Below are 13146 nucleotides of genomic sequence, written 5' to 3' on the forward strand. Positions count from 1 at the left end.
TGTCAATAAGTGCAGCTGCTGCTTCGCACCAGAACCTTCAAGATCTGGAACATACATTTGTGTTCCAAACAGGACTTCATATGGGGTACGCCCTCCCAAGATTAAGTGCTCTCTGGACTCCGTGCAGGTGATTAAGCCAACTACGACCCTTGCCTAATACTCTCACTGCTAAGGATTGCTTCAAGTCCCAGTTTCTTCCCTCCACAACACTATTTCCCTCTGGATGATACAGAGACGAATAATACAGTTGGACCCCTAACAAAGCCATGGTGTCCCTGAATGCGCTTGAGGAGAAAGCAGGATCCTGGTCCGAGGGAAAAGCAACAACTTCATATGTGCAGATAAAGACTTGCAAATCTTTAATAACAGTTGGATTGTCAACTAAGCGTTGTGGCCAAACCCTAGAAATCTGGAGCATGAGTTGACAGTGACTAAGATGTATTTGTATGTGCTGTCAGGGGTCAAGGGAACACAATGGTCGTGGTACACACATTGTAGAGGTTTGTTGGAAATTAGGAGGGGGTGCCTGTGGTGGGTGTTTGATGGTGGATCCTTTGATTTGCGACAGATGTCACAGCAAATGACATACTGTTTGGTCTGTTTGTATAGACCTGGCCACTAGTAATGTGCCTGTAGTAGTGAAATAGTAGCATCCACACCTGCATGGGCTGAAGCACCTCCCTCATGTGCTGCTTTAATTAACTTGGTCTTGGTCGGGGGTCACACGATCACCCACCCCTGGTACTTTTACTAGGGCAGTATTTAGGCTAGATATTTAATAGGAATATTTGTCAGAATATATGTCAGGCATGGGCTGGCATTCAGCCGAAGTTTTCAAGGCAACCAGTGTTTCAGCATTCAACCTCGTCTGAACGAGTTGTTGTAGCAACGGAAGCTGTAGCTACTGCTGACTTGGTACCCTCATCAGCCAAGGTAATGTGTATTCCAACACACTGATGTCCCAGTGTATGAACTACATGGACATTGGGTAGCGTTTCTTTCAGATCTGAAACTTCCCCCACAGTAGTCTGTGTATGATGTTGTTGCCTTTTGAGTCTCTGAACCCATTCTGGCACCAGTAATGCAGGTATTCATTGAAAGACTGGACACAGTAGTACGAATCACAGACAATTAGTGTTAATTGTCCTGAATCCCTGCGTTCCAGTGCAATCAATAGAGCCTTGAGCTCTGCTAATTGTGTAGTGGAGTCCCCGAAGGTCTGCATGTAGATATGTTTTGGATGGAATTCACCATTCTTCATGTAGCCTCTCACAACCGCACAGGCGGTGGAGTATTGATGTTTGGTGCCCACTGCTGGTTGGGCTGAACCATCAGTGTAAGTGATTGTATGATATTGTTCAGTAGGAAAAGTGTTTACTGGAACTGGCTATATTCTGGTTCATATTGGAGACATTCTTCAGTTTGTAATTATGGGTCAAAAACATAATCCACATCAGTGGCTGTCAGACACATTGCCCATTGAATACAATGTGGATGTAGTGCCTTGGAGTTAAGAACGCTGGCTTTTGTGACAGCCTTGAGGGCTGGGATTGGAGATACAAGTGATGTGTTTCCTCTGGACCAGAGGTCTTTCTTTAATGAAGCCATATGAACAGCAGTCATCATTTTTTCTGTGGGAGCAAAATGTTCAGCTGTGGAATACAGATGTGATTTGTAGGGATGGTATCACCCTCAATGAATGTTACATAGGTAACACCAATGGCACCAGCGATTACTTTGATGACCAAATGTGTTTTTTTTTGCCCCTTGTGTATAAGTGTTAAGCTACAAGCATGTCTTGCTGCGATGCTCTAAGAATGCGCGTTTGACTGTCCAGTATTTACTTGAAAAAATCTGGACGCATTAGATCATATAGTGGTTTAATGCGTTGTGCATAATTTAGAATGTAAGTTCTTCCAAAGTTTAAAAAGCCCAATAATGAGCTTTTTGATGGTATTCAGTGGTTGCAAATTGTGCGCATTTTTCTAGAAAGTGGGCACTGGCCTCTTGCTTGCTATTTGTGTTTTTTTTTTTTTACATTCAATTTGTAGCCTAATTCAGCAAATCCCACAGCAATCCTGCTCACCAGTCTTATATGTTGAGGTAGATCATCACCTGTAAGGTAGATATCATCTACGTAGGACAGTGCCTCACGGTCTGTGTCGTGTAAAATTGAAGTAACACAAGCCGAAAACAATCCTGGACTGGTTTTATACCCCGTTGGAGTCTGCAAATCTTTTTTCTGAGCCTAAAGCCTTAAAACTTGTTAAATCCCTTCTTTTCAGGCACTATATTTTGGCAGACGAAAGTGTTGGAAATATCCAAAGATGTTTTGTACTTTTTGCGCACTTTATTGTTAATAAGTGCTGTACTGTGTGCTTTTTGAATGGCAAATGTCTGTGTATGACTATTTAAATGTCTATAGTCTAAGGCTATTCTATATGGATGGTCTGGTTTAGCTTGGGGAACAACAGATTGTTCATTAGTGAGACACAGGGTTCAGTTATGCCCTGGTACTCTTACTGCTTGAGTATTTCTCTCACGGGTGCAACAGTTTTGTGTTTAATTAGATATTTGCGTTGTGGTTGTGACCTAATTGGTATTAGATGGTAGGGAGAATCTTTTTCCCACCCTACATGTTTTTGATACAGCGTGGGTGCTTGTGCTGATGCCCAATCAATAGCACAAGCCTTCCTGAGCTCTCTTGGAACAAGGGGTGTGAAAGATGGTTCAATAATCTCTTACGGACAAATTCTGGTGGCCAATCTTTTTCGGCCAATAAAATATCATAAATGGTAGGTATGCTATCCCAAAAGATAGCATCAGTTGTGCGCTTAATGTCTCCTAATTGTATTTTCAGTTCATACATTCCCTGTTGGGTGTGGAGACTCATGTCCACAGCCTCGACTTGTAAAAGGTCATTATTTGCTTTAATCTCCAGATGCTCTTGAAAAATCCGGCGATCTAGTGTGACCTCTGCCACACTGTCTAGCAGAGCCAGTGCCCACTTCCTGTTCTTCAGTAAAGCTGTCATCCTGGGTGGCATTCCTTATAGAAATCGCTGCCACCTTCTTTTTGAATTGAGGTTTTTGTTGGGGAAGTTTCTCTTTCTTCTTAACAGAAACTTCTGATGAGAGTTGTGACTCATTTCTTTGTTTCACGTACTCAGTTTGATGTTCTGACTGCCCACCTCTTTCACTGCGTTTATCCGGTGAGTCCTGAAATGAACGCAGTTGGCATGTATCATATTGATATCTGTCAGGAGTTTTTATATTAGCTCTATTTCTAAGATTATAGCGGTTTTGAGGGGTCTTGGATTGCAGAGATTCTCATCTTTCTTATTTAGGTGCTTGTTTTTGTTTATCCCAGAGTTTATTAGAACCCCCAGGTGCTTGCTTTGTAGAATCCTTATTGAATGTACCCTGTAATTGTGGTTTAATAGATCTGGCTCCCAGTCTATCCTGACCAATTCTACAGTAAGTCTTGGTGATAATATTTGGCAGCTCGGTACTAGATCCTGTACAGGAACATCCTGGAGCCGCATACGCACTGCCATCGCTACAGCTCCCCCCTTTAAGATTACTTAATATTATTGAAGAAAGTGGAAAAATTGCACATTCATTGCATCCCCAGATCTAGGGTCGAGGCATCCCCGTATTTATCTTGAATTTGTTTTAACACTTCTGGAAGATTGGCAAGTGTTGGTGTACCATGTGCAGTAGTATAGAGCATGGCTAATACTGTGCCCCAAGTAGTGCAGTTATCTACTTTGGAAACCATCCCAAATAGCAAGCACATAGTGAGGTCCCGTATGGGAAAATACTGCCTTCAGCACGTTTATTTTTTGAGCTAACCAAAACCTGTTTGGCAAGTATCTTACCCATAATTGAATGTTCAGTCGCAAAGTTAATGCCAGGTGTGACTACATGCGGTTGTGCTGGAGCAGCACATACTGGGTTAATATTTATTGTTTGCATTACAAACTGTACTTAAAGCTCAATTTGCTGTAAGCTCAATGTATAGGCTGCGAACCTCAGCTACTGCCAAAGTGTCTGCATCAGGAAGCAGTGTGTATGTGGCCAATAAAGGCCAATTAGGACCATCATTACTCGAAGGACCTAACCTGTAGTATTGTGTGGGGTAGGGCGCCATTAAGCCAGTTATTGTGGTCTTGAAATTATAGAGATATCTCTAAATGTGCATATGCTCTGTATTGTGCAGGTTTATTAGCAGATGTATAACGATGAAATGTATTAGTGTTACCATCGACTGCTTAAAAGTTGACCCAAGAATAAAATAATGTACCTAAGAGAAAAGGTTACATTCATCTCACACAAGCGAAGACAAACGGAAGCAGGAAATGGTTCAACAAGATTTATTGAATCTGCTGCGTCCTTTATAAAATAACATGAACTGCAGTAATTAGGATGATAAAACATACTAGAAGCAAGATGGTGACAAAAAAAAGGGAAACAAAAGAAAAGTCCCACCATACTGTCACTATACAGGATGTATGATTCCTACCTGCGGCACTAATGTTCTATGTTGGAGCACAGCAGGACAAGCCCTAATCCGCCCTTCAAGATCCTCCCTGGAAAACATCATCCCCCTTACCTAGGTATGACAGTAGTGAAAAAGCTGGACATCTGCAGTAGCAAAGTCAGACAGCATGCAATAGCGGTCATCTGGCTGAAAGATCACTCTAACGTGCAGGGGACAGAGAGATGTTTTATAACAAAACAGCAGGTGTTCTGAGAAAGTGTCCCCATGTAAAAATACATATGTTTCTGTGAAATGTTAGAAATGTGGTGTACCACTTGTGCTGGCAAGCCGAACTCATCGCAGCCTTGTAGAAAGCACAGAGTGAAAGAATGTTGCGTTAAGAAATGTAAATTCTTTCCGAGGCGAAAGGACAGCAAGATAAAGGAAAATAAAACATCACCACAAAGAATAAAATGAAACTGTACTAGGCTAAAGGGCAAAGGCAGCAGGACTAGTTGCTAAAATAATGTGCCTACTGACAATACTAAAATATTTCCACAACAGCGCAGCACCTCCAATACAAACGTGGAGTCCCCATGGGCACTTCCACTCCTGCTGCCTGTAATTCCTACCTGCGGAGGTTGTCGACTCTGTGGCTCTCATCAGGCTCTGCTGTGGATGCAAAGCGCCCCCAGTGCACAGGCCTCAGTCCCCACCTACCGATCCAGTCGTCCTGGCCTCAGGGGCCTTCAGTTGGGTGCCAACCAGCCCCGCAAAGTGGGATCCTGAGCCATGTTCACCCAGCCAACAGGGCCCGACTTCTAGCAGGTGGCCTACTCAGTGTGCGATCCTTTGTCACGTTGTGCGTACCCATACATCTGGTGACCGCCGAAGCAGGAATCCCCGGCCCTCCTAGCCGGTTCAGGCCTCAATGGATAGTAATGTGGCTGGCCTGAGGCCACCCTCCAGTAACAACAATCCTGTCTTCTACATCTCCTGTTGTTTTGGTCCACGGCTGGCAGGATCTCCAGGGATCTAAGATATAAGTGAAACTGCTGATTACAAGCAGCATGGTGGCAGGGTTACAAAAGGATAATGATGGTCAGGGGTAGAAGCCATCAGCAACTATGTCCTGTTGACTATCTTGTCAGGCCATGCCCACATTTTCCACATTAATTAATTCTTAAAGCCGTAGGCATTGCATCATCTGGAACCACTGAAGCACATAGATGGAGAATCTAAAGGTTTATGGATATGGTGAGCTGCGCTGCCTGAGTGTGTCTATTCATCCATCTGTGCTTTAATTCATGGAAAATCTGTCCGCACGGCTCTGATATAGGGGTGAACCCCAGCAAGGAGTTGGATGCCCCCTTTCACACAAGAGCTGACTGCTCTGCCCTTGCTTCTCATGATCAATCTAGCAATCTAGCTTGTAGCCGACGTTCCTCTACTGCCCACTGTAGCAGAGGATATAGAGCTCTTTGGCTTAAAGGATTGCAAAACTCAATGCAAGAGGATCCACTGCTGTCTACAGCATTCATTAATGATATAGTCATCTGCTTGGAAAGTTGACTTGACTATTTTTTAACCTATTTTTCACTGTTACTCCTGACCAGCGGATGCTGTATATAATTTTTCACAGTTACGGTAGTGAAGTTCTGCACTCCTTTGGGCTACTTAGAACTCGAGATTCCGGCCCTGTTTTAATATAGTTTTTATTACAAAGAAACTGCTTTACCGCTACTTGTTTAGCTGGGTATTGTATCTTCTTGGTTTTCTCAGACTGATTGTCATACACTTTGTTTAGTATTTAAACATTACTTGCAAAATTACTGAATGGTGAGACCCAGAAAGTAAATTCCAGTGGTGCTGCAATCGCTGTAAACAATGAGGTGCTTAAAGTTAATTATTTCTTGTAAACTGTAATGAGCACTCAGAAAATATTCACCATAGTGTAGTTTAAATTGTGTTAAGTGCACTGAATTGTATATATATGGTTTTTGCTGTTAATTCATTATTAATGGTATTCGTTGGAGAGAATTTTGACTTGTGTCATTTAGGTACTCTCCTGCCTGGTGTGTTTTTAAATCGTAATATGCTGTTTGTGGCTATATTTACCCTTGTATTTTTTGGTTCATTTCCTTGTATTTGACCTTCATGATAGTGAAATTGGGTCTAGTAACATTTGATTTCCCTCACACTGAGCTAGCATACCAGTATTGCAAAAATTTGTTATGTTGCAATCTTAATTTAAAATAACATGATATTTTTTATCTTTTTTTTCCAGATAAGAAGTTCAGGGGCAAGCCTGTTCAAAGGGAAGGTAGGAAGATTAGATATGCTGATTTCATGAGTAATTTAAAAAAAAAAAAAATGTATGGTTTTGATTTCTGCTGCACACTCCAAAGTTTAATGAGCCTGCTCGTAATATCTCATGCATGCATAATGTCATATACACAGAGACACACTTGATAAGAGGTAGTTAGCCGTGGTTTCACTGCCTCATATCTAAAGATTGTAGTCAGAATGTGTATAACTGGGAGGCAAGTGTGGGTACCACCTCAGCCTTTACTGAATCAGATAAACACAGAATAGAGAGAACACCGGTAAAACACTCAGTTAACAAAAGTTTTTTAAAAAAATGTGTTACACCGATGTTTAAATGTATATTAATGTGCTAATATTCATACAGCCATACAACATAAATTTATTGGCATCTCAGTGTAAAAATACAAAGTCATGTCATTCGTTACATAAGTAAAAAAAGAAGAAATGGTTAGCCGGGTTAGGCAGCATCCAAATGTGCATTGGGATACAGTAATAAAACTCGACCATCTGCCAGCATACATATGTACTATACCCTCCAGTTATTTGTGCAGTAGGAGAGAAACATATGTCCCAATACAATAGGCCCATTCGCACGCAGCAGCATCTGGCCACCTGTTTCTACCGTAATGGCCTACTAGGCTCTGCACTGTGCACAATACCCCTCTACCTGTGTAGGCACGTCAGCCAACTCCACCAGGCACTTGGCTCTACGGGTAAATAGACCACTGTTGCCAGACCAGACAGTGTCACAAAATGACATTTCAAGGAAACTCCCAAGAGTGTTTTTAGGGGCCGATACGCTGAAACCCACAGAACAAAATAAAAAAAAGAAACATTCTAACAATGCAGTCTTCGAGGACCGCCCACCGATCCCACCAGTGTATCATGTAGAAAGAAAAACATCTGGCTGTATAGTGGCCAGAACCTGAGGGACTTTGTCAAGGCATAATTGAACACAGTCTATTTGTGAGAATATTTGAAGAAAAGTAGATGAGAGACGCAAATATGTCAACCCTATATTCAAAATTATTATGCGCAATTGTAAGTCCTCAGTCAAAATAGAGAAGTCAATTCTGTAGCTAGTAGAGTTAAAGTTGAATATATTTCTATCCCATCCTCCTGTTCTTGGGCTAGTGCCCAATAGATAGCTTGGTGGGACTTTATGAAGAAATAAAATACAGCATTGTTTACCATAAAATATAGAGAAATTAGTCAGTGGGATTATAAGAATGTTCTGAAAGTAGAATGATCCTATTTCAGAGATTATGGTAATTTGACAATATTGATTATGGACTTCTATGGGCTTTAAACAACTTTGTCAAAGAAAAGGGTATGCCATGTTGATATGCAAGAGTGGAACCCAAAGCAGAAAACAAATCTAGTGACTCACTTGCAGTGGCAGCAAGAATATTAGAACTGGTTTATTAAGACTGCCAAGAGATGTTTAAAGTTTAGTGCTTAAAAATGCAGATGTAAAATGCCAATTTAGGGTCCTGAAGGTAGGGGAACAATCCATCAAATGTATTGTTTACTTATATGAACAAATGGTAACCTCTGAAATATCAGGCTAGCAATTTCCTGATCATGTGTTTCTTCAAATTGTTACTTCATGTGTATTACTTGAAACAGTAAAGGCAGTGTATTTTTATCAACCTTTGAGCTTTTACCCAAACAGGTTTTATAGTGGTTCTGTGTCTTTGAAGTCATGACATTAATCTATAAAAGGAGAAACGTTCATCTAATGTGTCACAAAAACAGTTTTCAAATAAATATTGCTTCTATGGCAAGACAAAGGTTTCAGATTACTTCCTGTTTGCAAACCAAATATAAAAGAAAACAAAACAATCATGCAACAGGTGCTCTCAACAAGTCTGAGTGTAACACCTTATTGAATTTCTGACCGATTCTTCCTTTTACTTTGCTACAAGGAGCAAGTGAATTGGACATTCTGTTTCCTCAATTTATCAAATATATTGTACTTTGTTGTGTTTTTAATGTCCCATAGTGGGTAATCCATGGACTTGTTCATGCTTCCTTTTATGTATTGTGTGTGAAGCTTCCAATTGGTAAGGGGAAAAGGGGTTATGGTGTGGGTAGGGGGAGCTTCAGTCTTCTCTACATTTTACTTATCCTTTGCCATTCACATTTTCTACACACATTTTTGAAGATTCACCTCCATTCTTTCATCTTCACTTTTCTGAGTGTACAGTTCTCCTTGCTTGGCAAGTATTTTTAATTTGCTAGAATTGTCACTTGGAGGTGCAGATCTTTTGTCAATCTGGTCTCCCATGCCATAACATTTTGTAGTGTGCTATTGAACTTATGTAGCCCTTACTTCCCTTTCTAATGCACTGAAGTACTTTACACTGGGCAGCACGCTTCTCTGGAACCCGAGGTTTGTAGTTAGTCCAGTGTTATGTGGCACTGTTAGTTACTGGGATTAGTTCAATGCATGCAAACAAACTATTCCATGTATTTTTTGTTTTGAAATGTTGTAGTAAATTCAGGTAATAGGAGTTCATTTTGATCATTAATTGAGGGTGGGGGCAGGAGAGGTGTATGTGAGCTCATGCAGATGTTGGTGAAGTTAAAAGATGGGATAGAGGAGATTAGAAAATCTTAGGCTGTATTGGTATCACTTTCCAAAAAAAGAGAGGTTGTGATCTTTGAAATTAATTGTTTGTAATTAAATAAAACATGTATGAGACTTAGAAGGTTGTATGCAGAGAGAGATAACATGCATAAGAAGGAAAGGCAGGAGAGAGACATTTAAAGTGTAAAAAAAAACAAAAGAGCAGTGACCATGAGCTGTTTTAAGAAAATATCTTTTTTGTTTTTCCTGCCAGGTTTTTGGGATATAGAAGAAAGGTTTTGGGATATCATGCAATTTGAGAATGGAAGAACTGCAGAAAGAAAGATCATTATGTTTGAGGCATTTGTGGCTGTAGATACACATGGTTAGCATAATCCTGCCCTCTAGTGTTGGGCTCAGAAGTACGCAGATTTTTTCTTCAAAGAAAGTCTTTTGAGTCACGAGGTAGTGACTCCTCCTCTTGCTCTTAATGCGCATGGTCAACGACTCCATTGTTAGATTGTTTTCTCCTGCTGTCTGGTTTGGATGTGTGCTTCTCTGCTCCAGTTCGACACAGTCGTTTCTTCTTTCCAGGCTTTACCTTCGTATTGTTTTAGATCGTGGCTTTTCTCAGTCTCCCTCATCATGCATGGACGTCAACTTCATAGGGGCAACTTGAGTCTGCTGCGGCCCCTGTGAGCCTTTGCCCTTCAGGACTGACTTTATCTTACACATTCTCTCCACATTATGTCCACCTGGTGATGTAAGGAATGCCTTTCAGCTTCTGTCCTCAGTTCCACGCCAGGTACCCATGCACTGATCCCCATTAGGTCTATAACTGCAAGGCCTGCAAATCATTTTGGTGCAAGAAGTCTCTGGATGATCGAGCACGATGACTCAAGATGTCCCTCTTTTGTGCCGTGGATACACCGGACCCCTTCAGATCACAAGACCCTTTGGAGGAAGCCCAGGTGATTGCAGCAGACAAGGGCTCCTTTTTGCCTGAATACAGCTTAGGCTCTGAGCTCGAGATGCAGGACGTAATGCTGGAAGAACCTGTAAGTACAGTGCCCCCTCCATCCTTACCCCAACACCAGCAAGCCATCCCAAAGGGTCTGGACTGACCAAGCTCTTTAGTTGGCCCTGAAAACACAGCAAATCTTTGCTCTCGATCTGACACACCTTTGGTGTTGACCCAAAAATCAGAATTGAGGGTGTCGGGGCAGAAACATTACTTCACCTTGATGCAGAAATCTACAATCGACCGAAGAGACTCTGAATCCAAAGCCTCAGCATCAAAAGGCTCAGCATTGAAGATTGCGTCTGAGCTGAAGTCTTACTCCTTCCAAAACTTGCAGTTGACTCCGAGGCCATGCAACCTGTGCTCCCAACGGATGCAGGATGAAATAGACCTGAGACAAAAGCATCTGGTCATTCACCCGCATGCTGGGCATATCTTGGCAAGACCTCCCCCTACTGTTGCAAAATCAACAAAGAGTCAACTGACTTTTTGAGGAGGCCTTGGACATACCTATGCCAGCAAAGCATAGAAAGGCTGGCAGGGCTACTAGCCCGGTGCACCCCATCCCACTAACACCACCGGTTGCACCATCTTCACCACCTCCTGCACCAGCAAAATATTTCCCAGAGGGTTCTATTCATTCTTTTAGGGGGGCGAAAATGACTGACACCAGTACTCCATTCCACAACAGGATGACCTGTGTTATTACGCCAAGGCTCGATAAGAAATATAAACCTTTCTTAACCCAACCGTACATACATTAGGGATCTGATAGAGACGTCTAGCAGATTCCTTACCTTTGAATTCCCTGGTGTGGGCATCGAATCTGGAATCTTTTGGATGAGCAATACCCTGCGCGTGCCGTCATTCAGATCTGTGTGCGTCGGCCTGCTCCGCATTGCTTGGTCAGTGTCGTTGGAGCCGTCTGTGACATCACAGTTGCCTATAAAGGCATCACCCCAACGCGCATATGTCAGTTATTTTCCTTCCGTGCCGGTTAAGCTCAGACCTGGGATTGAGCTACTCTGCCTTTCTTTTAGCAAGCCTTTTTCGACTGTTTCGTTCAAAAAAAATTCATGTCTATGTGAGGAAATGTCATCTAGGAAGACTGGGCTTAAGCTGGGTGGTGCCTGGCATCGCGCCATGTCGGTGACAGACCCCCATGAGGTATGTCTCTGGTGCCCCAACAGGGACCACGACTCGAAGTCGTGCTCCGACTGCTGGGCCATGGCCCCGAAGTCTTTGAGAGAGAGAGAGAGAGAGAGTGGTTTCTTAAGCTCATGGGGGGGGGGGGGGGGGGGGCCTGACAGTCGACTTAGGTCCGCGCGACTCCTTGGAGGTCACAGTCCTGCTCAAGGAGGAGGTCTTTGTCCTAATCGAGGTCCTCGGGGCACTCAAGGAAGAGGCACAAGAAGAAGTAGTCCAAACGGACTTTGACTTCACCATGCCCGTTGACCAACGAGGCGTCACTGGAATGTCGATGTTCCAAGCACAGTTTCGCACAGCCGATGCCAGTGCAGACTTTGTGTCTCCCCCTTATCCGGGAGCCGGAGCTTCCCCCGCTCAAATTTAAGACTTCTACAAAGCCATGCACCTCGTTTTTGACCGGGCAGCTACCGCGGGTGGGTCCTCAGACCCTGCAGGGATAGCAGGGACCCCATCGAGTTCGACCCCAGCAGCTTTTGTCTCGGCACCATTGGGCACCCCAGGAGCCGATATCAGATCTGGACCGGCGCCAGTTCCACACAGTCTGCCTCCTCTGGCACCAGGTCAGACGTTGACGCTCCCCCTGCTCCCCCGCACTGGAGGTGGGAGCCCCATCCTCATTCAAGAAGAATGTTGATTCCAACGGTGCCAACTCTGCCCAGATCAGTGCCTGAGACGTATTTTGATCAGCCAGGCACAGATGAGGAATGGGAGGGGTCTGAGGACCCTTTAGAATATGGATTAGAGGAACAGGACTGGTAGGAACTAGGGGAAGCCAGCAGACTGGATACTTCTCCAGATACTGGTATGCTCTCACCTCCTTTTGTGGCTACAGAGAAGGGAGCATCGTATACCATGGTGGTGCTTAGAGCTGCTGAGGTCTTGGACCTGGAGTTGCCTACGGTGCTGGTCAGGACTAACATCCTGACAGAGGTGCTTCATCCGGGGCTGCTACATCGGAGTCGATGTTACCCTTTAATGAAGCCCTTACTGATGTCCTGCCAGGGACATGGTCCAAACCCAGCACAGAGGCTCCTGTGAATAGGACAGTTGGCTGCCAGCATCGACCAGCTTCTACCGACCCTAGTTTCCTCACCCAACATCCCACCCCGGAGAGCTTGGTGGTCCAACCCTCCACATTCCGTGGTGCCTTCTCTTCCACTCCCCTAGATAGGGAATCCAAGAGGCTGGATCAACTTGGGAAGATGATGTTTTCTTCGTCCCGCCTGACATTGAGGTCCGTAAACACCTCATGCCTATTGGGCTATTTTTCCCATACTTTATGAGATACGGTGGCACAGGTGCTGCCCAGGTGCCGGAGGGCGTATGGGAACCTCTCACCCAAGGTGTCAAGGATGGGAGAGATTCAACCAAGTTTACCATTCTGTGTGGTTAGGACACGACCGACTTGGTGGGCAGGACGATTTCCTCGACGGCATGCCTAGCTGCGTACAACTGGCTTTTCTGGGGATGTCTGGGCAAAACTGATAGACATGCCCTTCAATGGCTCACGCTTTTTTGAAGAGAAGGCAGACTC

General features: G+C 43.6%; 1 protein-coding gene across 5 annotated transcripts in view; it reads left to right on the forward strand.

The window, feature by feature from the left end:
* The window catches only part of BCLAF3 (BCLAF1 and THRAP3 family member 3), a 443788-nt gene that overhangs the window by 216178 nt on the left and 214464 nt on the right, over positions 1 to 13146 (forward strand). For all 5 annotated transcript variants that reach the window (XM_069204687.1, XM_069204689.1, XM_069204690.1 and 2 more), the window contains exon 8: positions 6770 to 6805. In XM_069204687.1, coding sequence (XP_069060788.1) covers positions 6770 to 6805 — 36 coding nt within the window. The remainder of the gene's footprint in view (positions 1 to 6769; positions 6806 to 13146) is intronic.

This window comes from Pleurodeles waltl, chromosome 8, assembly GCF_031143425.1.
Source record: "Pleurodeles waltl isolate 20211129_DDA chromosome 8, aPleWal1.hap1.20221129, whole genome shotgun sequence".
In the NCBI taxonomy this organism is placed as follows: domain Eukaryota; kingdom Metazoa; phylum Chordata; class Amphibia; order Caudata; family Salamandridae; genus Pleurodeles; species Pleurodeles waltl.